Here is a 26,929-nt window from a genome sequence, read left to right as displayed (position 1 = left end):
TCAGGTTATTGGCTCTACTAAACACCCAGCTAAGGTTCCCCAGGCAGCTTTGGGTGCAGCACTTTTTGACCTGAAGGTTGGTTTTTATGTGTGTGAAGTGGTCAAGTGTGGAATGTGCTGAGACTGAAAGTATTTTGCATCTGAAGATACTGTATTTTTATTTATGGCTCAGTCAAAATAAATTAAAATAATCGATGATTGTTTTGAAAGCAAATTACTGGGAGTACTATATATCTACCATGGCAAGTGCTGAAGAGATGAGAATGTCTTATCATGCCAGAGTGAGTTGTGTAAACAAGGGTATTTATATACTCAACAGCAGCAAATCTCTGAGAGGGTTTTTTGTTGGGTTTGGTTTTTTTCTTGGCTGAGTCTCCGCTGATCCCACTTTATCCCAAAGGAGGAGGAGGAGGAGAAAACTAATGTTCCTATCACACATGTTCCATTATTGATTTCCATTCCAATCCACCCAAAGTCTTCTGTGCTGGAAATAATTAGACTCTGTGAACAGAGATGAAGCAAAAATCTATACAATGCTGGATTGCCAGAAATTAAGACAAGGGTGCCTAATTAATGTTGCATATAGAATGCCTTTTGGATGAATGGGCTTCCCTTTCTCAGAAGCAGCTCAACAGCAGTCGTATCACAAATCTGCTGTTAATTAAATGGTGTTCACTGTGTGCCTGTAAAAATGGCATTGAGGAAGAAAAACATTGGACAGCAGCAGCATCTTACAAAAGCTCTGCAATTAAAAGGAAAGACTGTGAAAAACAAATTTGCAGCCTTCCTACGGATAGCAGGATATTTTCTTCCATATGGATTTTCTCAAAGCTCCAAAAGGAATGTCTGGTCACTGCAGAATTTTGAGCATTTCAGAAGTTGGACTGGAAGTGTGTTGGAAGGGTTGAGGGTAGGCAGAATGTTCCTGGGAGCTGAGGCAGGATGGATGAGAGCACAGCTGCAGCCTGGCCACGGCATAAGGGTTGTTTGGGAGGAGAGTCAGTGTCTAGAGAAAGCCACCAGGTTAAATTTTCTCTGCATGAAAGGTGAACTGAAGGTGATCTGAGGCTGTATAATGCACCTTGGGAACTGAGAAGGCAGATCTTTAGGCAGAATCTGAGTACGCTGATGGAAAGGCTTCACAACAGCCCCCACTATGAGCTGAAATACCTGGAGGGAAAAACTGGAGGGGATCTGAACCATCTGAAGCAGGGTAAGAGAATAATGTCAGCTGCATTCATAGGCAGATAGCAGCAGTGGGGTTGTTGGTGCTTCAGAGGTCTCCGTAGTAGAGGGATTCTGGGACAGCTCTTCTCATCCTGTAATTTGCAGGCCACTGGTACCTCCTCTCAGCCTTTAGTTCTCTCCTTTTATCTCTATTCCCCCCTTGCTCTTCTAGATATCTGTTGTGGCCAATCTAAGTGATACAGCTGCTCTCTGTGTATTTCTGCAGAATTTAAATAGCATCATTCCCTCCTTCTCTTTTTTCCTATTAATGCAGAGGAAGTTTATCCTCTTTAGGAAAAGATGGAAAGCATTTTTTTCTAAGAAACTAGAGAATGAGTAAATCCCAGGCTCCTCACTCAAGCCGATGGATTCAACTGATGAGTCTGTAGGAATCTTCCTAGGCTGGGCATTAAACTGCAAGAATAGATGTTTTCTGATGAAATTCTAGTTGACATAAATATACTTTTAGCATGGATTTGAGAGAGGGAATTATTTTTCCCTATATAGTAGATGCTGTGGTTCTGGTTTAGGAATTTTATGAAATAATTTGAGTGCAGGAGAAAGGTACTAATAAAAAAAAGAGATTTTTATGACATTGTGCCTTCTAAGTCCTCTCTTTTCTTCCCATTTGGGTGCTTAGCATTGTCTCTCTCTCCTCTCATTCTGCTTTAATAAGCGTTTTTCTCTCCAAGCTGTTGGCTCTGATGCACACCTGAAATAGGTGCACACACAGGTTGTGATTCCTTTCCCCATTATTGCATTTTGATTCTGAACTCCAGATTTAATCTGTCTAAATAATCCACTCCTGGGACTAAAGTCAACTACTAGAACTTTTTGATGTTCAACAAGTAGTAAGGCATTACAATGATTTAAATCAAATAACCAAATCCATATGAAATACACTACTTGTTATCTTTCCAACAGATTGATTTTCTTCCCTGGATCCATTTTAAGCTGCACTGCAGTTGCTAAATCAAAAATAAACTGAGTTTTCAGTCTAGGGGTGTGTTAAGTCTGTGATTTCCATTACATCGCAGCGTGCTGCATATTAAAAAATGAAAACATGGAACATATCTTGAGTACAGAATTGAAACGGATTTTCTGACCTAGTCCCAGTGAATGGGCTCTAAAGTGCTGGCAACGACTGTAGCTCCTGGACTGTAATTATCATTTGAGTTATTTCACAGTGGTAGGAGACTTTACACCTGTGGGCATAAGTGGGGACAGGCTGACACCAGTGCTTTTTGAAATTATTTTGGATAAGTGGGAAAGTTAATCACGTTGGTGCAGCTTGTTACCCTGTTGCATGTTTGTTAGAACATAACCTAACAAAGTATTTCAAAGCATTTTTTGACTGTTAACTGGAACTTCAGGAGACTGTGAAAACAATTCCGGTTTCACAGAAATCAGTCCTGTTCTGTTTTCTTCAGCAGCAGCAGCAGCTCATCTCCACAGCATGTATTTTTGAATTCTCTTGAGCTTAGAAAACATCACCGCTTGCTCAGTCCATCCAGAATCAGACTCCTGGGGCTGTTGCCCTGAGTTAAATGGATCTTACGTATTTCAGAGAAAATGGAACTGGTACAGAACATAACCTGCCTTTCTTTTTTCCTGCAGCTTGGCTTTACACCCCCGAAAAAGCATTGTGCTCACTGGTGGCGATGACCGCCTGTGGAAGACGTGGGGCTTCCCTGATGGGAACATCCTCATGACAGGGGAAGGTCACACGGATTGGCTCTCAGGCTGCTGCTTCAGGCCCAGGTCAGTGCCCAGAGTCCCTGAACCAGCCCTGCTCCCTCCTGGAGCTCCTTCATTCACTGGGCTGCTCTGCTGCCTCTCTGTTCTCAGGGGGCCCCGCACTCCCTGCTGAATTCCCAAACGTGTAGATAAAATGTTCCTCTGCCTTTCACAGTGTTGACTTAAGACTGATTGCTTTTAGTATTTTGTACATCTTAAACTCTGTCCCCGTGCCAGTGCACATAACAAGGAGTAATAAGCTTTTCAGGTCTTGCTGTATTCATTTTCTCCCTGTTGGTGCACTATGGCAAACACAGTCCCATTATTAATAATACGGAAAAGTTGACTTCTTGTATTAGACATTATTTGTCGTATGACTAAGAGTATTTGGAGTACCTAGAGAATAAGAATATGAGCTTTCCTGCTCTTTCATCATATGGATTTGAAGCTGAATTAATAAATGAAAGTGAACACTGAAAATAAAAATTAAATATTTAAGTTACAAGGGTCATGGAAATAGGGCAAACATGGATTAGATTTTTTGGCCTTTCTGTTGAAAAATAGGACACCATTTTACTCTCAAAACTAAAATCCATTTGATAAGGCTGAGCTTCTATATGTTGAAATTACTTTGCATCAGATTTGTGAGGCAGCAGTTTAAATAGAGTTCTTTACTGTTAATATAATAAAGGTCTGCCAGGCTATTCACCTGAGGCTCGGTTATAAAAGGAGCATTATTAAGCCTTCAACCTTGTATTTTCATTGTGTTTATTTTATGAAGCAATATTAGCTCTCTTCTTCATGAGGAGGAAATGTATCCTATTTAATTTCATGGTTCCTCCTGATTTCTGAGTTTGTAATGAGCTACCAAAAGCACACACAGTCATCTAAACACAAGAAAATCCCCTCCTTCTTTTCAAAACCTCAAAAACAAGGAGTCACACTTTCTGGGATGAATTAAACATGCACTTACTCTTCTCTTGCATCACTTTCTCCTATGAGAAACAGGCTTTTTCTTAAGAAGCTTGTGTTTCACAGTGTTCTCTTTTTCATGTGTACGTCCTTAGAAATAATTACATTTAAAAGAAGAGGATAATATTTAACTTAAATCATTTCATATAATACAGGAGGAGGGAAATGGAAAACTCAGCTTCTTGCTTTAAGGTGGTAGGAAAATTTGTCTATTGCTGCATGACAGATTTCAGAGTTTGTGAGCGGGGGACACGGTTTAAACTTGCAGATAAACAGAATGCTGCCTTTACCTCTTACCTGTTGTGAATATAAAACTTAGCACAGGGGAAGAAAGGGAAATACAATTAGAAGAGCATGTTATCATTTATAAAGCTGCTGGGCATACTAATCAGATTTCGATAATGCATTGTTACCATGACACCCGCTGACTCAGAGACTCAAAACTATTTTCTCATTAGTCTTTGACCAGAATACAGTCCTTTCAATAGGCTTTCCTATTTCTCATTCAATCATTGAAATTAAAATGAGTTGAGGTACATCATCATTCTCTTGCAGTATAAATTGACTCCTGCTGAATGCTCTGGAGTGATTCAAAAGCAGTGCTGTTAAAATATTGTCTTCTGTTACTGCATAAAATATATAATGTGGCAGAATACATTTAATCATAGTTTTTTGAGGGTTTTTTGTTTGGTTTTGGGGTTTTTTTTGGATATGAGACTCATATATCTGTTTTTTCCGGAAGTAAAACCAATTAAGTAAAAATGAAGAGTCTTAATAGATTTTTTGTTCTTTTTCTGGAGTCAAATGTAGATAACCTCTAGTTTTGTTCCCATTAAAGATTTAAAATTATGTTCACCCCAGAAGTGGAAAAGAAAAATATTTTTGTGCCACTGGGCTATTAAATGGTGATCTGGGTAGAACTTCCAGAGTTCTACAGTTTTTCATGTTTGTCCTCTGTGAGATCATTTCTCCTCTGTGTTCCTTCTCTCTGTGCAAAATCAGGTCCAGAGCAATCTCCACTGCTGGTGTGAGAAGTGTTCTGCATGCAGCCACACACGGGTCTGCTGTCAGATCATCTTGGTACAGCATCATACGATAACCCACACACACCCTGGCAGCCAGGCACTAATGATTTGAGGAGAATCCAATGTAGAGCTGTGATGTGCATTTACCTAATGCTTCTGCACATGCAAGTGACTTAAAATCCCAGAAATCTGGGGTTTTATGTGCTCACAGAGTATTACTTAAGCAAGGGTCCTTCTCATGGTTATCTCTGTGCCACCACCGTGTAAATAGGGGTGTAAAAAAGCTGCCAGTCTCACTGGTAGCTGGGAAGATCTAGAAACTTGGAGCTAAAGTGCTGTTGGGTTTACATGTCGTCAGTGTCTCCAAGAGCCATGAGAGAATGTGGTTCTAGGAAGTAGCAATAAGAAGGTAAATGTGTGTTTTAGGCTCTGGACCAGATGTTACAGAAATGAGGATTGTCCTTTGAAGCTTTCTCAGTACTGATGTACTGCAGTGTCCTTAAGGATCATCACGGAGCCTTAGGGGCAAAGAGTTGTTGGATGGAGGAGTTTTCCTCCCCCCACTGACAAGGTGCTTCATTCCACAATGATTTTTTGCTGAAAGCCACCTCTCTTTCACTTATGATCAAAGCAGGGTGAGGTGAGAGTGTGCTGAGGCTCCGAGGCTGCCACTGTCTCGCTCCTGGGTTGGCACGAAGGGTCCAGTGTCCCATGTGTTCTCCCTGCAGTGGCTCCCAGGACAGGAGATGGAGGGCAGCAGCCTGGCTTTGTGCATGTGAGGAGAGCAGAGCAGCTCTCTGCAGATCTGAGAGTAAAACACTGCCTTAAGCTTTTAAAATAAAAGTAAAACTTCAAACAGGTCCTGTCATCTGCAGCATGCAGCAGCTGGGAGGAGGGAGGAGAACAGTGCTTCCTTCTTTGAAACTCAGGTGACACCTGGTCAAACTTCAAAAACAAACAATGTTTTTACTCTGGTCTGGCTGAACACTGCTTTGCAGATGAATTAGCTGTTTCAAGCTTCTGTCACTGTTGAAAAATTTAATATTTTTCAGCTTGCCTTTTCTAGATGTGAAGGAATGAGGGAGTCAGAATGTCCCCCGTCACAGTCATGCACAGAGACTTCGTGGTCAGAATCTGGAGAGCTGGGGAAGAGCTGTTGTAGTGCACCTGTGGGTGCCAGGTGACTCAAATAGTTGAAATAACAGACAAAAATCTGCATCTTCTGCCAGTTTCCAGAATGAGCTGAGGATGTTAATGCTGTACCTTTAAGGACCATACTCTAATTGCACTAAGATATTTCATGGCATGTACTAGATTTATTTATCTTTGTTACTAACCTTCCTGGGTGGCTTAAGAATCAAGCTCTGCAGCATAGCCGAGGTGTGTGTTAATGTCTGATAAAATCCCAGTGAGCAGTAAAATACTGTATTCTTGCCCTGCATGTGTGCTAGTACAATATGTAATGCCCTTAATATATTCATAAATATTAATGAAGTCAACTCTTCTAAAATGTTTGTAGCCTTTTTCATGCAAACATTGTCTGGTTCTGTGGAATACAATAAATTTCTGAATTGAAGAGAAGTACAAACTGTAGGTTCTAAAAGCTATTTAAAACTTGCTCTGAAAGTTGTCAGATTGTCAAGTCCTTTGTAATGCCCTGTTCCCCTAAGAAAGAGGCAGAGCTTCTGCTGTCCTTTCTATTGCTATTGCAACTCCCACAGTTACTGAGGAAAGAAATCAAAACTGTTACCAATTTATTATTATATAACAATTGCTACAGCAATTACCTTTACTGTGCGGATTTTCTGTAAGTTCTACTGCTATTGGAAAACCTGGAGGCAGGTATTGCTTCCTCAGTAATTAATAAAAGAAATTAAAGAAGAGATAGAATAAGTAGATTCATGCATCAAGCATGCAAATAAAGGCATGTCATGTTTGATATCCCAGAAAAATGTGCCAGTGAGGGGAAGCAAGAGAAAGATGAGGTGTTGGACTGAAAGAATAACCCATGTTCTTCCTCGGTGGTGTTTCTTGAAGCTGAAGGAGGTGATGTTACTCAGTTGGAAGCCTGTGCATGGATAGAGGAGAAAGACAACCTTGTAGAGAGAGAATTTGCAGAATATATTGAGGATGGGTATGAGGAATTGGAGAGAGACTGGATGGCAACTCCAGGTGGGCTTGAATTCACACAAGAAGCTTTTAGGGGAATTCTGTAGAACATGGGAGCAGGATGTGGGTGACTGAGCATTGTGTTGGCCTCTCAAGACCAAGTACAAAACGTTACTGACAATCCAGTGTGGGGAAAAGGGACCAGAATAATGATATTTGCCCAAAGTTTTCAAGAGCAGTGACTGATAAATATGGAATTGTGTATGTAAGACTCGATCAGAGTGGAAGTTATTATCTCATGATACAAAAACTCTTAGAACAGTTTTTATAAAATCTTTTTAAAAAGCAAATTCCTGAGCAGAATTGATGTCAGAATAAACTTTGAAACTGAAATTAGTTCTTACTCAGGTAAGTTCCTAATTTTAGTTTTTATATTACTTTAATTTCTTTTTTTATCTTATCATTTGTGAAGAAGCTATCCAGAGATGACTTTGTGTGGAAAAAGGATAGACAGAAAAGAACAGTAATTGAGGAAGGGAGGGAGGGTGTGAAGAAACTTCTGAGGAGTGATGGAAGCAAAGGCCAAAATTCAGGAGGGAAGGCAGTCCCAGAAAGGGGAGGCAGCTGGTTTTGATCCAGCCAGGCTCAGATGTTCTGAGGCAGCAGGCACAGGCTGACACTGCTCCTTGCTCACTGCATCTCACAGGACTTGGTGCATGGAGGGAAATATTGAGGAGCAAAAATCAGACTTGACAGCTTGGCAGGTCCAGGCACCACTTCAGAATTTCTCAGTGGACATGCTTTTGTAGTTTGAGAGCCCAAAGTGCTTTGATTATCAAGGTGAATTACAAGGTGTGCTTCTTTATTCATCCCCCACCTCTGCTGCTCTTGGCTCCCCACAGACTGTGCTGCCGAGGAGGGTCCCAGTCCTGGGAGGTGCGGATGCATCAATCCACACCAATCTTCTTGACAGTCATAATCTCCTCAGGTATCAGTGTGTGGTGAGAAACAGCTGCATGGTATGAAGAGAGTCACACAAAATCTGCTACTAAAGATAAATGACTGCTTTCTTGTTACAAATTGCAAATAATATTTTTTGAATAACTAAGATGGTACAGGGCCCACGAAGCCTCAGCAAATGTAAAGCACTTGATGCCATACTGAGAAGAGGAGGTTCTTTAGTCACAGTAGCAAGATAATATAAAAAATTCTACTAACATCAAATATATTTCTCCTCATACTTTAGTAATTCCTAATGCCAGTCCTAGATTAATTTTTATTTCTATGAGAAGAAGCAGGAATTATCTATTATGCCATTTTGTTTAATGCACTGGCTTCCAAGATTTGATGCTGTAGTTAGTTAGTGAAACTAGGGGGACTTACAGAACAAACAGTCACTGCTGCAGTTATGATTCCAGGATCTACGAGATGTTGCTACAATCTAATGTTTGTTTTAGTGAAATGCAGCAGCATTTGTCTGCACAGAAACTGTAATTTAACATTGAGCAGTGGGATTTGACTACACTACTGCAGGCTCTTTCTTATTAGAGACCTTCACATATACTTCTGGGCTCTGTAAAAAAATCTGTCCACAGGAAGAAATGAGGAAAGGTTTGGAGTCAGTGATTTTAAAGTGTTGGGTTTTGGTATCACCCATCTGTTAGAGCCACTGCCCAGGCTGGGTCAGCAGTCACACCAAGGTGACACTGTACATGTAAACCAGCAGGATCAAAGGAAGCTCCTGGAGATATCGAGGAAGGAGCAGGCTGGAAATGCAGCTTTGTCAGGGACTGTTTCAAATCCTGGTATGGAAAAGTTTCTGCAGTGATATGCTCAGGGGCCCTCCTGTTTGTCGTGCTCCAGATTGTTTTTCTGGTGGCATTAGAGCTGTGTGTGCTTTTGTGGGATTACTGCCCAATCCTACAAAAGTTACATGGGCCCTGGGCTGATGCCATGAAGATTTTTGCCTTTTCTTTTATACCCCTGTTATACCTTTTTACAGCTTCTGTATTCCTAGTGCTTTTTGCCTACATTCTTGGACTTGTTTGTCAAGCTGAGAGACTAAACATTTTAGAAGCTTCATAGCTAGGGATCAGTGTGCCCCAGACCCCAAGGTCCTCTCCAGAACACATTCTGTAAACCAAGATAGAACCATCCAGGGGAAGGTTCCTTGGGGAGGGGGGCTCACTTGAGCCTCTCATTGGGGAATCTTTGATAGATATGCTAATTAGTAAAACCTATAATGTTATACCCAATGTTGGGGGGGAGAGACACAGAGAGACACGGACACAGAGATAGATTCGGCGGGGTGCATTTCAACGCACATGACCTGGACGTGTGCACCTAAGGATCCTTAAAATAAATACCAAGGTAAAATCCCTTTTCCCCTTCTAACAGTGTTTGACTCTTGATTTTAAGACCAGGCAAAGGCATCAGGGCCTCCCAGATAATTGACTGTGCAGGCACTGTATGGCTCTGCAATGCACTTCCAGCTGGTCAGGTACTTCTAGAGGAGTCAAATACTGAGCACAAATGGCCCAGGTGGGCAGGAGATGTGCAGCACATCGCAGGGATGTGTTCTGTTTGCATATTCAGGGAACTGCTGGATTCATGATGGACAGCACAGAAATCTTGGAAGTGGTTTTATCATCAGTCAGTGTTAAGATTAGAGGGTTTCATTAATTGCATCTTTCATTTGGAGAGCGAGGAGCTGAAGCAAGGCAGAACTCAGTGGGTGAGGCTGCTCAAGGAGCTGCTGTGCTCACCTGGGAGCCAGGGAGGAGGAGAAGGAGAACGTCAGCCTTCACCCTCTGCCTGGCCACTGAGCCAGCCAGACCAACAGTCCTCCCAGAGAAGGGATTTGGAGATTACTGGTAATAAAAGGTCCATGGACACTGAGCTACAGAACACTTTTTCTGCTGGCTTTGGAGTTGTAAATGCTGAGCTTCACGCTATACATTAAACGAGGCTGAGACTCGAAAGCCACCAACTCCCCTCTAAGCATTAACATAAAAAAGAGTTGTAAGACTCATGTTAATCACGAAGGCCTCTGTTGGCTATCAGTGGAATAGAATTATTTTGTTTTGTTCCTTGAAATAGTCTTTAAAACCTAATTCAGGCCTCACTGCAGAAACAGATGAGTTTTATTTATCCTTTTACTACTATTGATAGCTATGAAAGAAACATGAGAGAGTCTGTATGTTCTACTTAGGACTTTTGAACACTTATTTAGTGAAAAGGCGTAATGATTTAATTTTTTAGAGGGTGTTGAATTCCTGTGTAGTTCAATAAAGCCTTTAGTTACCAGATTACATATTAAATTTGCCAGTGGTAAGAAACTTCTTTTGAGTGGCACAATTAATTTTCAGTCATCTAACTGGCTTTATATAACACATCATATTTTGCAGTTGTTAAGGTGTTGTATCAAACTGAGCTAATACAGGAGTCAAAAGAGAAAAAGTTATATTCATTTATTCTGCAAGGAAAAGAACTATTTCAGAAGTCTTTCATTCAGTTCCCCTGTGAACAGTGTTCACTGTGTGCATGGTGTTCTCAAGTATAGCAAAATTTTAATTTCAAAAATAGCTTTATTTATTTCAAAATCTTTGATAAGCTTCATATTTTTTATACAAGGAAGCAGTCTTAACATCCTTCTCTCTCAAGCTTACAAAGCCTGCTATTTTTACCTCACAAATATGTTTGGGTGGGCATTAGATTTCCTTTGGGATTCTCAATCTCATTATTTTTATCAATAAAAAGCCTCTGCTGGACAAAGGAATAAATCACATATAAATGAAATATGAGAGATTACATGAGAAGCTCAGCTTTGCTTAGTCTAATCCAATATCTTTGGCCAAACGTCTCAATGTCAAAGGCTTTATAAGTATTCTACAGGATCAGTCTGGCAAAGAGAAATCAATAACCAGGTAATGGATTTGATTAAAATTTTTCCCCTTCCACCCACTCCCACAAGCCAAATGTTTCTACCCATACTAATCTCTTCAGGCACATGGAACTGTTGGTTATTCTCTGTGGGCTTTTGAGATGTAAATATATACATAAAGTATGTTTTCATTTCAGAGAGCTCTGCTAACTATTGGTATCTATTTCAAGAAAAAAGTGTGTGTATCTCATTTTAATTTTCTTTAGAGAGCTCAGTTCTGCAACGTGCTTTTGGAAATATGGACTGATAACAACTGTAACTTTGCTACAGATTGAGATCCTGATTCGTTATCCAGAAGTTGCCTTTTTTTCTGCGATTCCTACCATGCTGAGGAGAATTTCCTCACACCGGCTGGGGTTCCCAGATGTCCAAACTTTTGGAGATTTTCTTTGTTGCCAAATCCTCAGGTGTCTGCTTTACCCCATCTTCTGGCTCTGAGGTGGTTGCAGTGACAGCCCACGTGCCGTCTAGAAGGTTTGCCTTCAGAAACATTTCATAATTAGGCCATTAATTATGTTCTCCATTAGTGTTCTCTAAGGATGTTACCTCTGCTTGAAAGAAGTAGTTTCCCCTGTCAATAGAGAGATCAAAAAATGTTCCTATTGCATGGAACCTTAAGAGTCTATCATTATATTGATTTTAGAAAGCAAACAGTGTGCAGTTCCATAGTGTGGTTACTGAATAGGCTTCTCTTTTCAGCCAGAATGACCAGGCTTTGATGAAAAACTACCTTCGGCTTGTATTTCTTAGTTGGTGGAAATACTGACCACTCTGAGTTAGTGATTCACTAATAATATCTCCATTACAATAATTCAGCAAGCAGCTGGAGAGAGAAGTGCTGAGGACAGTTGGAGAGAGGAGAGGGAGGAAGCGGCTGGCAGGAGCTGCAGTCCTCCTACTGAGCAATTCAAATGTGTATTTGAAATAACTACAGGAAGAAAATCCATTGTAATAAAATGCTGCGCTTTGCTGAAAGCACTCTGTAGGTGCTTTCACAGGTGGCTTTACACACGTACTGAACTTCAACACCCATGGTTGAAAACCTGTTGATAAACTAATGCCATTTCTACTGATTAATTTGCAGCTCCTCCATCACAGGTATAAAACATCTCTTTAAAGGCTCTTTAAAAAATGCCTCAATCTTCATACCCACAATGTGTGACCTTGGATACAGTAGAAATCCTAATGGGGATAAAAAGTTAGCTAGTCTTTGTGTAGTATTATTTAATTTATTATTTAATTAGCTTATCTCCATGATTTATCATTTATATGTTATGCTTGCCTATAAGGTAAGGTTTTCAAACGTACTGAATTCTTAGCTTACACAGAAATTATGTTATTTTTCTTAAGTGATGATCTTGTGCGCTATATTCTCCCATTATCTGAATTTTAGACCTGAAAACAGACATATTTAATTTTGGGAGCTTTAAACCAATCTGGTATCAGCTTGAAAAAACACTGTGATGATCAATTTCACAAAACAGGTGTCAAGTTTAATCTTTCTCTTTCTGACAAAAGTTTATTTAGTTATTCAGAATCACTATTTTGATGTAATTGTTTTGACTTAGAAATTGCAAGGAAACTTTCTGATCAGCTGTGTGGGTAATTAGATTTGGTGTTTACTTGAAAGAAAGAAAGAAATTTCTCTATGATAACCACTTTGATAGAGAAAGGGTGGAGGAATAGGCAGTTGAAATCTCTTTACAGAGTATCAATAAAATGGGATATTTTTAAACCTATTAGTTCAGCTTCAGTGAAGCCTTGAGTTTGTTCTCTGAAAGTATTGCAGAAATTTGTCTGCTATACAAGGAGTTCTTGGTTTCTCTTCCTGCACATCTCCCTCATTTTCAGTTCCTGCAGCTCTTGCTGCCTGGGAGTCACCAGAAGCAGTTCAGTTTTGCTGATCATTTATTTAGGCTGTGAGAAAAAACTGTTGTTTACTGTGGTGGGTTCAGGTTTTGAATAGTTTAGGTTTTCTTCTGGCTTCATCAGCATTTTGTGCTGGGGAGCTGGAGTTGCAGAGGGAGCTGCCATCTCTCCAGGGCTGGGGAGTCTCAGTTCACTGCTCTGATCCTGAACGTGTTGCTCTCACTCTGTTCAGAGTCGTTATACACATCAAAACATCTCTCTTAATAGAATCTCTTGTGTTATGTTTCTCTGAGTGCAATTATAATCTTGATGCCTTTAACATCCTTGGTTCATTATTGCTTTCTTCTGTGCAATAAAGGCAATTGTATTTTCCCTCAAGTCTGCTGCAAGGGTTCTAGTGGAGTGGCTGAGGCGATATCTGGGTTTGTTATATTGTTAAAATGAGCCTTTCCTAAAGTGCAGCTGTTAAAATAACAAACATTAGTGTTAGAGTTGACTAGAGAATGGCAATTCAATTGAGGCAATATCTAAGATATTTGAATTGGAAATAACCCCCAAATATTTAGAGTGTTTACAAGATTTTGTCTGGAGCACAAACTCCAGGTATGAATCACAGTCATTTATTGTGTTTCTTTGTTTCCCCTCAAGCTGTGTGGCTGCAGTAATCTGGGGAATTCCAGGTACAAAACAGTTGCCAGGCACAGGTAGCAGGAGAAGTTGTCCTGCTGGGAATGAGGATCAGGACTTGTTTGCTGAGGGACATGGATGTGGAACCAAGTTCTTAGTTTGTGGTAGTTATTTCCTTTGCATCTAAGTAGTGTGTATATGAAAGAAATGGGGAGCAGAGGGAGAAGGCCGCCGTGTTGTGTTTGTGTCCATGGTTTAGATCACCTCTGAGAGTTGTTGGGTTTGAAGGGTTTTCTGGTGTCCCACAGCTCTTGGGCAGTCAATGTTTAGGCTGCATGGCCTCGTGGATTAAAGTTCAGTTTTCATGCAAAGCCTTTCACAGAAAGGGTGGAAATTTATATTTACTTTGCTATTCTGCTTTCTTTTGTACCAGCCCAGGATTCTGCTCATATTCAGCATTTCCATTCCTCCTCCCCTCTTGAAGTTAGATTGTGATTGATCACTGTCTCCATTAACTCACTCCCCCCCCAGGGCATGGCTCAGTGAGTCCATCACTTGCCCCAAGTACAAACACGGGGCTCATGCAATATCCTGTGTGTTTTCTTGGCCTTCACTGTCAGGATCATTACACAGTGTGATTAAATATCCTTCCAGGGGCCTGGGAATGCTCAAATCCCAGTGCAGAACTTCCCAGGCTGCGAAATCTCCGTGCACTCACTGGACTCTCTCTGCATATGAATATGCAGCTTAAAAATGATGCTTTGTACAAACATGCAAATGGGATTAATGACTGTGGTCTTTTGCTGGCTATTGATTGTGATTAGACATCACTGGACCACCGTTGGGGGATGATAATGGATTTAAAACGACTGAGCCACAACTTTGCCTTTCAGAGGAACTGAGACACAGGATTATTGCTGTTAATATAGGTCATAAATCTTTTCTGTACATGGAATTCATGTATCTGAACTCCTTCCAAACTACATTTTTCCCTACTTCAACAGCCCTTCATTAAAATTTGAGGATTTGGAGTCATTCCAATGGAGGAAAAATGACCCAGCTGGATGGGGTGGGTGTTGAGATGAAGTATCACACTGTAATGGCACACTGTTTAATGTATGTCAGGGATATTGATTGGTACTATGCATGATTTTATGTGGGCTAAATACATTATTTTAAAAATTTAGCAGTGTATAGAAAGACTTTAGCTTACGAATAGGTGTTGGAATGGTACAGAATAGCTCTCATTTCTGGAAAATATGGTAGTTTTGCAATGTTTACTCATTATATTTGATTTCAGGTAAAATAGTTATTTCTCATGAGGTTAATGGAGGAAAATTTACTTGGCAGTAGGCTACAGGAAGGTGGCACAAGTGAACCCAGGAACACTGTTTGCCTTCAGCATAAGAAGCCTTCATAATTGTTGGAGATACCACTGGCCAGGCTCCCACGAGCTCCCTGCTCCAAGCTGGAGGCCAGGATGCTCCTACCCCTTGCTAAACAGGTGTCTGATTTTGCTGTGGGGTGCTAGATATGCACTGGCAGGAAGCTTTTAGAAAAGGCATCATTTTTTTTTAATGCAAAATAATTGTTAAAAGGTAATTCATTGCTGTCTAATTTTTGCCTAGAGCCCTGCATTCTGTAGTGCCTGCTGTCTTGCTGACACATACTTTGCTACATCTAATCTCCAAGTATTGTAACTAGTTTGTCTTTTCATTTTTATTCCTTATCTGGTACGCTTCCCAAGCCTTCTAAAAGCCAATTTTACAAATACTAAAAACTGCCTTCTACCAGGAGCCTAAATCATTTTAGATTCTCATTTAACCACCTCTAATTACATGATACTGGGTGGCAGCTAACCCGTTTTTTATACATTAAAGAGTCTAGCCTGCAGTGAATAGGACCACACTCAATATTTTTTGGGGGGTACCAAGCTCAGCTACTGGATTTGAATGGGGCATGCCTGAGTGGGGTCTGTGTGGTTTGTAACACGCATTGGAGCAATCTGGAAAATAACAAGAAATGATTCTAACAAAATTACTAAAAATCATTATAATGATCCTGTATGTAGAACTAAAGGCTGTGTTTTTGTGGGCCAAAACCTTGGAAAAAAAGGAGTACTTGAGCACAGGAAGATGTGCAGGTAAGAGCAGTGGGAAGGGCCTCAGGTGAAACAGGATTTCTCTGTGGGTTTGTGTGGTCAGACACAGCAGCTTCTGGTAGCGGTACTCAGTTCAGAAAGGGAAGATGATTTAAAGTATGGAGGACTTGCTAAGTTGAAACTTGTTAATAAATGGCTTGAATTTGTTACCTTGGAGTTCATATATACCACACCAGGACTCTTTCTGGTTAGGAGCATGTTATATTTAAATGTTTGCACATGTGAAACTGTCACCATTGAAGTGGGAAGTAGCCTCAAGGAGGTTTTCATCGAGAAGGTGAACTTCATTAAAACAAAAGTTTACTACTTTTGTGGTGCCCAGTCCTTGTGTCTGTCTATCCAGGAGCAGTTTGGTGCCAAAAGCTTGCTTTCCTGTTTGCTCTTGTTGTCACAGCCAGCTGCCAGCCAGGCAGCACAAGGGGAAACGCTTCTCCTGGCACAGGTCAATGTATGGGCAGAAAACATCACAGAAAGATCTCACAATTAGGTAATGCGGAGTGAAAAATCACCTCAAGTTTTGCACTTGGCATAGTACACATTGACAGGATTCTGAGGATTTCCAGCCAACAGCCTTACGGCAAAGGATTTTGCAGGATGGTTGCGTTTTTCCTCTCTGACAAAAAGCCATGTGCCATCCACCATCTGCTGGTTACCGCCTTGCTTCCTGCCTTTGGAACTGCTTCCTTGGCTTGTAGAATGTCAGTTTATAATTGATATTGCATTTTTGAAATTTAATTTATTTTTCTCCTTACCTTTGATGATAAATGAGAAAAGGTATTTTTATATTTCTACTGCTGAGTATTCTGGCATCACCTTCTGTATAAATGAACATTTCATGTCTATTATTAAAGTGAGTAAAATTGGGCTTAAGATTATTCTGAGGGATGAAACATATTACAATTACTACATAAAATGCGTCTTAGACACGTAGTCCACCAGGATAGTTAAAGCAACACCCAAAATGAACCATAGATCCAAAAAAACCCCTAGAGGTTCCTAATAAGAAGTGTCATTGTAAATAATTAATGAGGCTCAGAACTGCAGCAACAAACAAGTGAACCATATCTCAAGTCTGTTTCAAGGTTACAAAATCTTAGAAACAAAACCTTTGCTGCTGAGTGTTTTGTTCAAACACAAACTAAGAACATAAGGGTGGCTCCCCATGCCAGATTTTTCTGGACCGACATCCTGTTCCCAGCAGTGAGTACCAGCAGATGCCTCAGAATGGCTAAGAATAGGAAAGGCATTTGTGAGGTTTGGTCTTAGTACCCCGCTGGACTCTACTTCTTACTTCAAAGTATCTTGAGCCAGATGCTGTTTCCATGTAATCTTTGGTGTATTCCTCTTCCAAATCTTTGTCCCATCTTCCTTTGGACCCGCAGAGAGTTGGATCCACATCATCCTTTATAAAGGAACTGTGCAAGCATCCTGCCTGGTGAGGCAGAAAATCACCTGTTTTCTTTTCAATCATTTTAATGGGGACTTTTTAAATAGTAAATTGACTCCAACATTTTTTAAATTCATCCCAATTTTCACCTTCTCTGGTGAGAGGGAAATGAGGAGCAGTGACAACACAGGAGAACAAAGAAGAGTTGCAATGACTGCAGAGCTGAACTGATGTTTGGCATTTCCATCCCTTACATTGTTCTCAGTACCAACTGGAAAATGGAGTGTTTAAATACAGCTCTCATAATCAAAGGTGGGACTCCATTAGTAGATGTCTACTTTCCTAAGTGGAGTTGTCTGGATCCCTGCTTTTAACCTTGTTTCCAAGTTAAATGAAGTTTACAAGGATGTATTTCTCCCAACCCCCTTGCACATGTTCCTTCAGCTCTCTTCCACTGCCTTTGGTAACTTTTAACTTGCAGGGTAAATCTGGCAAAAATTGGAAGACAGAAGTCTAACAGATCAGTCAATTCTTGATGTATTTATTTTATCAACAGCTAAGATGATGAAAGAAGTAGGCAAAAGATACTTCCATAGGTATTTGGTGTTCATTAGTTCTGTTCTTCATGGAATAACTTTTCTTCCTAGGCATTTTCTTTCTTTATCTTTCCTCTTTGACCTAGCATAAAATGTCAGCAAAATTCAAGTAAACTTTAGCAGGATTTGCAGCTCTTCCCTTGTACTTTACTGTGCCTACTGTCAGCCTGTGCTGATATTGCAGATAACATAGAGGCTTTTAGAATTTTGCTTTAGAATAGTTACATGAATAGAGGTAAATAAAAGAGAAATCATTTTTCCAATTAACTGATTGGAATATTGATTTTAAAATGATTTTCAGTTGTCATGGTGAAAGAGCTTATCCCTGTAATGTTTTGGACCATATGTTTAAAATTTGCTGTTACGTTGCTGATGCTTGTGTTGTTTAAGCTCCAGTCAGAAGCTGCCTCTTGCTGCAACTCTTTTAGGATAAAAAACTTGAACACAAGTTGTGTTTGGCTTGGTTTTGCTCTGAGAACTGTTGTTGGCCAGCACTATGTGTAAGGCTTTGCTCACCACCTTTTGGTTTGGGCTGGAGTTGTCTGAGGGAAGGAGCTGTGTCTCAGTTTGTGTGCAGAACACTGACTGTGTCCACAGCCCTATAGAAATAATATATATAAAAAATGCACATAATACATAATATATACAATAATATATATTTTATATAATTTGTGTATTTATATATATATGTGTGTGTGTGTGTGTGTTGATCTCATCAACACATATAAATATCTCGAAGGTGGGTGTCAGAGGATGCTGCTGGACACTTCAGCAGTGCCCAGCGACAGGACAAGGAGCAATGGGCATCAACTAAAACACAAATTCCCCCTCAACATGAGGAAGAACTTCATTCCATGGAGGGTGGTGGAGCCCAGGACAGGAGACGTCTCCATACCTGGAGATGGTGTGGAGTCTCCCTCTCTGGGGCTTATCACAGAGCTATGATACAGATGGATTTATCATTTATTTTGCTTAATTCAATATGACAATCCTTGTAAATGTTGAAGGATGGGATGCATGGTCCTGCTTGGCAGCTGATGTTGTAGAGCAGAAGAGCTTTTCTACCTCAGTGTCCACAGGGTCTTCAGAGAGAACCTGAGCAATCAGTCCCCTGGAGCAGCTTGAGATTAAGATCTAAGTCTACTGTCCAGAAATGTTTGAACCAGGAGCAGTATTTGAAGCTGCTTGGGCTGTTGGCGTTAGGAGTGACACATTTACAGGGAAGCACTCTCAGTGTAGCTGTTGCCTTCACTTGACTGGCACTCCACAAAGGCAGTCAGACTGCTGAAATGCTGTGAAGTGACTCTGTGCCAAAGGCTCATGTTGTTGCTGAATATGAGTCTTAACTATTAATGTGTCTACACCTTGGGAAATGTTAATGGAGAGGTGTCTTGTAGTGAGAACAGTGAAGCTGGAAGGAGCAGGAATGTGTAATGAAAGGAAATGTGTGTGTGTGTGTTTAGAATATGAGGGAGGAAAGGTTTAAGGCTTGAGAAGTTAATGTTCCATCCCTTTTTGTGGAAGGTGGAATTAATGTTTCCAAAGTTTTTCCACTCTAAGTGTTCCTGGAAGAGCAGGTTTACAGTATCAATTAGGAATACCAGAAATCAGCTGAAAGATAGAACTTTATGTGCATTTAATGTTTAAAAAATGGTCTATCCATAGAGGGAGAACAGGGGTTACAGGTACCATGGGCTCTCCATTGCCGAGAACTTTGGAAAGATTCTTCTGTAAGAATACTTTAATCAATGCAGGCATGTTTCATCCCATGTAGTCCTTTGGTCTGCGAGAAAGTTTAAACAGAAATCACCCCAAACCAAACCAAACAAGACCATACAAACCCAACTTATAGGGATCCACAGAGCACCATGCACAAAGGTGCTGCTTCTTTACAAAAGCACCATATTTCTAGAAGTTGGCAAAGTTATTTGCATTTATGTGAATGTGTTTGAAGTGACAGAACAAGATAGGATTTACCTTTTTCTTGTCTCCTAATACCTTGCCTAGTTCTTTGATGTGTTTGTTAAAAAACAATTAAGGTGTTTTATTCTCCTCTGAGTTAGATATATGCACACTGCACAGGATTTGTTGGAGCTTTCCCTGTTAGTGATCAGTCTTGAATTCAAATGGAGTTTATGTATATAGCTGCTGAGAATTAAGGTGGAGGTTCCAATGTCAAATTTCATATATTTTTAATATCATAATCAGCATGCATTTTGTTTGAAAATCAGTCATATGATAGAGGACTGTGTGGGTACCATACACGGTTAAACTGACAGCCATAATCATTAAAAGCAGCTGCTTTTTCTGATATATTTGTTTCTTCCCCCCACATGCTCTTATAAGGAAAAATAGCACGGTAAAAAAAATGTTGCAGCTGTGGGTAACAAAACATTACCTCAGAATTTGGTGTGCTTCTTTTTATCTCCCAGGACTGAAAAATGCTGCAAATCAGAGAAAGTGTGTCATTATTGATCAGCTGTTAAGTAGATAGGGCTTTTCCTTAACAGCAGCATTTTGATTTAGATGTCTGACTTGGCTTGACACAGCACTTTCCTGTTCATTATGTGCGTGTCTGGTCTGAATCCTCGTGTGTGCCGAGAGTTTCCTGAGCACAGAGTGCAGCCCCTGTGCTGAAGCAGCCCTGACAGCCAGCATTCCCACCAGCACCACTTGTGCTTCCCAGAAATGCTGGTGTTAAGTTCCTACATGGATAATTGCAGATCCCCTTCCTTTAATGACCTGATGCTTTTTTATTCACAGGGAGTTATGAGGAAACTTGTTTTGCAGGGGGCTGGGGCATGGGTCCCTCTGTTCCTGAGTATTTTTGCCCTTACTTCTGTCATTCTCTCCCTCAAAACTGTTTCCTGGTGCACTTTTGTTTCCAATCTCCACTATTTTTTCTCCTTTGATCTGTAAGGGGTGCTAAACCTCACTTGTGACTCCTTCCCCTGCTGCAGATTGCCAAATTGAATCCATTTGAACTACCTTCCTGCTCATATCTGTTTTCTGAAAGATTTTCATCACTGCCTGGATGGTGCATTCTTGAAATTCAGCCCAAGGAACCAGTTCTTCATGTAGCATTTTGGGGATTATATATTAAAAAATGCATAAGCCATAAATCTCTTTTTGTGATTCACAACAGTGGCAGTGAATGTTTCCCTCTGAATCAATTGCAGATTTCATCAGTCCCACTTTATACCTGACTCTGAATTTATTTTAAGCTCTTATTTCATAAATGTATAAGGGCTGTGATAATTTGTCATTTCTCTAATTTTATCTATCTTCAGAAGTGAGATCTGGCTTATTAAAAGTGCAAGTGCTTCATTAACAGAAGCACATTTATTCCTGAGAGCTCAACAAAATTAGGGTCTCCTCCAAACCCCTACTCAGACTTCAAGCCTTTATGCTCTGGTATATGTGACAAAAGCTTCAGAATTATACCTGTGCAATGTTATAAAAAAATGTTGACAGATTAATCTCTCAGAGCTTTGTCTTAGGCATGGGGGTGTAACTGCCTTAATGAATATTATAATGATATTTTCACAAAAAATAGCAACCTAAACCACAAGTGTTAAAACCGTCAAAAACTTGGGTAGGTGATCTTTCATAGTGGCAAGCTCCCCCTTAAGATCTATCAGGTAAATGATGCACATATTTCAAGCTGTCGTAGTAGCTACTTTTACCAAGCAATTTGGTGGACATCTATTGGAAAAGGAGGAAAGGGAGAATATAAAATAAAAGGGTTGACACCACAGGTTTCAGACCTTTTTTTTTAATAAACTCCAGCAGTGAATTAAATATCTCTGAGTGTACTCTTACTTGAAGTTTTACAATAGTGCTTAGGATCAACCCTTGAGCTGTTTTCAGTCCCCACAATTTTATATCCAGAGATTTGGAAGAAGGATTTCCACTGCCTGTGATAGGACCTTTGCCCTTATTCAAATAAAAGAGTTTATTGGGTCCCAAAGGCAAGGTCATCTTATTGATGTTGCTCAGATAATGGCAGAAATTGGTCTGAAAACCTACAGCTTAACTATTTTTGACCTGTATTTTTGTGTATTATCCCCAAATATTTTTCCTTTTTTTTTTTTTTTTTTTTTTTTTTTGTGTGTGTTTTGGTTTGGTTTGGTTTGGTTTGGTTTGGTTTAGTATGAAAACAATTGAAACAAATTTTTGCTTAGAAAATGAAAACCTCCCTTATTCCTAGGAGGGCTGCATCAATTTTTTCAATATTTTAAAAGAGTTTAGGATGAAGGCATTCTAGATGGATTCATCTAATTTTCATAGCTTGACAGGAATTATATTAGGAAGCCAAATTACAGGATACATGGATACATTTATGGCAGTGAAGCCCTGGGAGCTGTGAGTATGGCTTTGGAAATTAAGCCTCAGAAATCGGTTGGGAATTCTCTGAAGGGCTTATTGAACATTTGATCAAGTGAGATTCATGAATTTCCTACACTTGGATTTTCAGCAAATTCTTCTTGAGGTCATTTGATAAAAACTCCCAAGGAAGCAGAACTGTCCTGAGTAAGAAAAGGATAGGAATCAAATGCCACTTTCAGCGTGGAGAAATTAATTTCTGAGTCTCACAGGGATCTGTGCTGGGACCTGAGTTATTAAGATGATCTTGGAAACTGGGGAAGGGGATGAGGTGGATGAGTTTGCTAATTAGCCAGGGCAGTGAAAAGGAGCATGTGAAGGAGGACAGGAAAAGATTCCAGTCTCAACAATTGACTTGATGGTGAAGCAGCAGCTGAAAATCTGTGCAGGTGAACACAAAGTAAAGCACATGGGAAGAAATGGTCCTGAGATAAGAACTGATAATAGGTAAGAATGTGTCTAATTATCAGTACTGAGGAAGGAAATCTTGCAGCTACTGTGGCCAGTTTGCTGAAAATTTCTCTACAGTCGTGCCAAAGATGGTAATTAAATTGAAAGAACAGAGAATAAACCACGAAACAGTGCCATTGCATACCTTCCTTGGGTACCTGTTCCTTCCCTTTCAGCTGAAAGGGTGCTGAGAGAGATGGGAAATGTGCTCCAAGGGCTGGAATCACCTCTGCACAAGGAATGAGTCGGGGTCTTCGTCCTGGCAGCAGAACTGGACAGGGCCCTGTCCCACCACGGCTGGTGGCACACTTAGACATGGTGAAGGTGTACTCAGTGTTTGCTTTTAATCACAGTAGTAGAATTAGAAGCATGAAATGAAATGAAGTAAGGTATTTAAGACCCCAGAAGAGCTTTTCACACAAGGCATAATTAAATTTTGGAATTCATTGACATAAGAGATTGCGAGTGCCAAAGGTTTGCATATGTTCAAAAATCAATTACTCACAGGGGAAAAAAAATCCATGGATTCTTCTTGAGCACAAAGAAATCCTGAGCCACAGGCTAGGTCTGGGAGGGTTTAATAAGAGAATCACTCCACATGCTTTTTCTTACTATTTTATTAAGAATCCCCTACTAGTTACATAAAATGTTACAGATGGACTCTTAGTCTGAAGCCATATGTCCATGCTTAAAGGAAACAGAATTATACTAGTTTATGTCTGAGATTTGGCAAAAAAAATCTGAGCTGAACTCTGTATTTTTCATTTATGTAATGTATCAATGACCCCAAGAGATGGTGAATGTGTTGAAGTATTTATACAGAGTTAGAAAAAGCAAAATTAGGATGCTTTTTAAAAATTAATTATATGTTGAAAATGGTATGAATTTGGGAAATTAGAAAATACTCTTCCCTTAATCTGTCTTGTTGTATTTTGAAAGCAGTCCTCTGGGCTTACGTTATTTTATTGATGAGCTCATAATAGGCTACAAAAAGTAGGAATTTATTTGAAAGCTGTATTTACTTTCCTGTGGGGGATAGGTACCTCCTATCTCCTTTTCTTTTGATAGAGTATTAATACATGGACACCTCATCTATAATGTGTCGGAAAACTGTGCACAGTAAAAATACGAATGTTTCCAAAGGTTGCTTTTGTTCATGTGTATTTTAAGGTAAAATCAACAACTGCAACTTAACCTGTCTTTCTAAGCAGAGTTAAATTATTTTGCCTGAAAATTCCTTACCTCTCTCCTGGCTCAAACCTGTTTCTTATTCCTCGAGCAGTGGCACCCAGCTGGTGACATCGAGCGGTGACACCACGGTGCGGATCTGGGACCTGTCCAGGCGCGGCTGCATCCTGACGCTGCGGGGCCATTCCCGCGCGGTGCAGGCCTGCTTCTGGCACTCCTGCGGGGACTTCGTGGCCTCTGCCTCCATGGATGGCACCAGCAAGATCTGGGATGTTAACAGGTATGGAGGCTCTGTGTTCACTAATTGATACCTTCATTAAGAACCAGGGTTGTGCTTCAGCTCCCTGTCGATTCGTGGAGTTCACTCGGAGAACACAGGGAAATTAAAGGCAGTGCTGGAAAAAACAGCCTCCGATGGGATTACTAGATAAAGGCTTTACTAAACAGGGAGCTGGGAAGGACTTCAATTAACACAGTGCCAAAATGGAAGTATTTGCTTTCACTTGGCATCCGTTATTCTTCATTGCTGGTTTTTTTTAAGGCAAGAGCTTTGTGGAACTTCAATATGTAATTTGAATAAGTAACTGAATAAGACTTTCAGTAAGTTTTCTATATACTGTTTCAAGCTCCTAAGTACACAACCTGGTTTAAAGTTAGCCAAGTAGAAATTTATTTTAGTCATTTTCTGTGTTTCAGCAAGGTGACTCCTGATTAATAAATCATCCTATACCTTCTTTATTACCCAGGCAAGTGCATTTTATGAAGGTGCTTTTAGAATATCAGTGAATTTGTGCTTACTGATTAATTAGTTCCTTAACTCTCTCCAGTTGTCTTCAGTTTTGATTAACTTAACACCTTAAAGAAATGGGATGGATTTATCTCTTTTCAAACTATCTCTTCTAGACTCCTGAATTACTGTACTGTACTAGGTCTGATTTTTAACAGCTGGATGTCATCCGTCTGCAGAGTCCTATAGGCGTTTTCCCTGGTTCTTTATTATCCAGTCCTAATGGATTTTTCCATTTCCTATCGGTCTTTTTCTTCCCTTGCATTTGAATGAGATGAAATACTCCTTCAAGATTGTTGGCCACTGCAGGAGAAGAAGCTTCACTCAAAAAGCAAGGGAAAATTTCATCTTTTGTTCCTTTTTCCTAAATCCCTCCCGGCCTGCTGCAATTGCAGTGAGCCCTTAGTGGAGACTTTTCAAACTGTAATTCATCCAGATTTCACTGAGAGTTAATTAAAACTCTGTCTGTATCGGATTTCCAGTCTTGCTTTCAAACCATGAATTGAGGAAGCATTAAATGATATTAAAAATATTGTTTTCAAAATGGGATAACTAACCTATCCTTTCATGAATTATTCCAAATTATTTTGGCGAAAAAAAAACTAGTTAAGGTTTGACAAAGTTCAAGCCAGCAGAGTGGTGGGTTTTAGAACAGAAATTGTCAGCCAGTTCTGAGAACAGATGATGCTTCCACCATCGCAGTAATAAGCATTAATGGTCAGTGTTTTCCTTAGAAACATGAACAGCAGAAATCTAACGTATTGTTGCCTCTTTTCTTAACCTGTTGTAGATTTCTAATGCTTTGATCATCTTTTATGGCATATTCATGACCTTTAAGAAATAATACTAAGAATAGCTTTAATTTGATGTCAGAATGGGTTTGAATTTGCATAGACAAAGGTTTGTTTAGACATTTGAAAATGCCTTCCCTACAGAGGAAGCTTTTGTAGTCAGAGGAATCAAAGCAAACCTTCACCACCAACCCATGGTGCCTCCCACTCACACTCATCACCAACTCCCATTTCTGCCTCCAGTCTATCTGAGCTGTGCTTTGGATGTGAAAATAAGAGAGTAACATCCCAGCCATGATGTGAAAGGCTGACTATCCATGTAGAATTATTGAAACATCAAAAATTATGCAAAATCTCAGTGGCTAAAGGCAGCAGGAAGTGGCATAAAAATGTGACATAGTCCGATTAAAATAAGGCGTATTCAGAGTAGGAAAAAAAAGCCCTCATGGGAGTTCTCACTGCTGGGTTTTTGATGTGTTGCCAGTAAAAGCCATGTGCTGGGGGCTGTTGCACTGCCTCAGTGCAAAGGCCAGGTGAGTTCTGCTGCGGCCAGTTAGGTGAGTTTGTAGAGCTGTATGTGGTGCAGGCACTTAGTATGAAAAGAGGACTGCAGAAATGACAGACATTTGAAGAACTTCTCTAAAATGGGTTTGGTGACAAGATGTGGCTGTTTCGAGCCTAATCCATCCTGGTTCTGCAGAACACTCAGCTGCAGTTGGGCCTTGTGCCTGTGCTGGCTCATTCAAGTGGAAAATCAGCCTGTGCAGGATGTACGGCAAGATTTGGAAATAAGGGAAGGCTATGGACAGATGAATGAGCTGGTGGTTTCCACTGGCTTGTTAAATTGCTGCTGTTATATTTGGAGCTGTGCTACAAAAGAGCCTGCAGTGAGCCTGGGTTCGGCAGTGCTGATTGCTGAGCTACCTGGCCGAGTTTGCAGCACTGATCCAGCTGTTCCAGGGTGTCCCCTGTAATTGTGCCACGAGCTTGGCCGGCGGGGCTGGGCACCCCAGGAATGTGTGCCCTCCTCAGCCGCCCTGCCAGCCTGGGGCTGTGTGACAATAGGAACGTGGAGCAGGCTTTCTGTGGTTTATGATGCTTGGAGTGTTATTTTTCTCCCCAACCCTGCAGAACAGGTGCTCATCCAGGTGCCGTCGTCAGCCTTCTCCCTCTCCAGGTGCCACAAGCTCTGAGCAGGGGACAGAGCCCAAGATAACGTTCTCGTGGGAGGATAATAATCAGTGATCACAGTTAATCTAGTGGTTTTATTCTTTCCACTAACAAGGAATTAAGATTTTATAAATGAGAGCTGTCTTTCTTCCTTAATATTACATATTTGGATGGATGCCTGCTTTCAAATTGAATGGGCCTGGAAAGCAGCAGATTGTAGGGGAAGAAAAGCAAGAAGGATATCAAAGCTATCACTGCCACCTCTCTGAAAGAGATATGTTGTAAATAAATGCTACAAATAAAAATACATCCATTTCTGTAGTGGATGACAGTTATCTTCTTATTTCCAGCTTTCAAAAAGGCCACTTTTATACATTAGAAACATACTTTTCTATAAATGTTGCATTTGAAAAATATACATCATTCTCTGTAGTTGTAAGCTTGGTGTCAAGAAGCTGGGGAGGCTATTTGCTATCTTTTAGCACCAAAATCCAAGGTGCAATT

The 26,929-nt window shown here is 40.3% G+C and overlaps 1 protein-coding gene across 5 annotated transcripts in view; it reads left to right on the top strand.

Moving 5' to 3' along the window:
- The window catches only part of SPAG16 (sperm associated antigen 16), a 360,884-nt gene that overhangs the window by 165,749 nt on the left and 168,206 nt on the right, over positions 1–26,929 (top strand). For 4 of the 5 annotated variants that reach the window (XM_032114722.1, XM_032114721.1, XM_032114723.1 and 1 more), the window contains 2 exons: positions 2,845–2,988; positions 23,772–23,957. In XM_032114722.1, the coding sequence (XP_031970613.1) occupies positions 2,845–2,988; positions 23,772–23,957 (330 nt within the window). The remainder of the gene's footprint in view (positions 1–2,844; positions 2,989–23,771; positions 23,958–26,929) is intronic. The other variant, XM_032114725.1, reaches the window with a different exon arrangement.

The sequence above is a fragment of the Corvus moneduloides genome, chromosome 7 (assembly GCF_009650955.1).
Source record: "Corvus moneduloides isolate bCorMon1 chromosome 7, bCorMon1.pri, whole genome shotgun sequence".
Taxonomy (NCBI): domain Eukaryota; kingdom Metazoa; phylum Chordata; class Aves; order Passeriformes; family Corvidae; genus Corvus; species Corvus moneduloides.
This window is presented reverse-complemented; position numbering and strand designations above follow the sequence as displayed.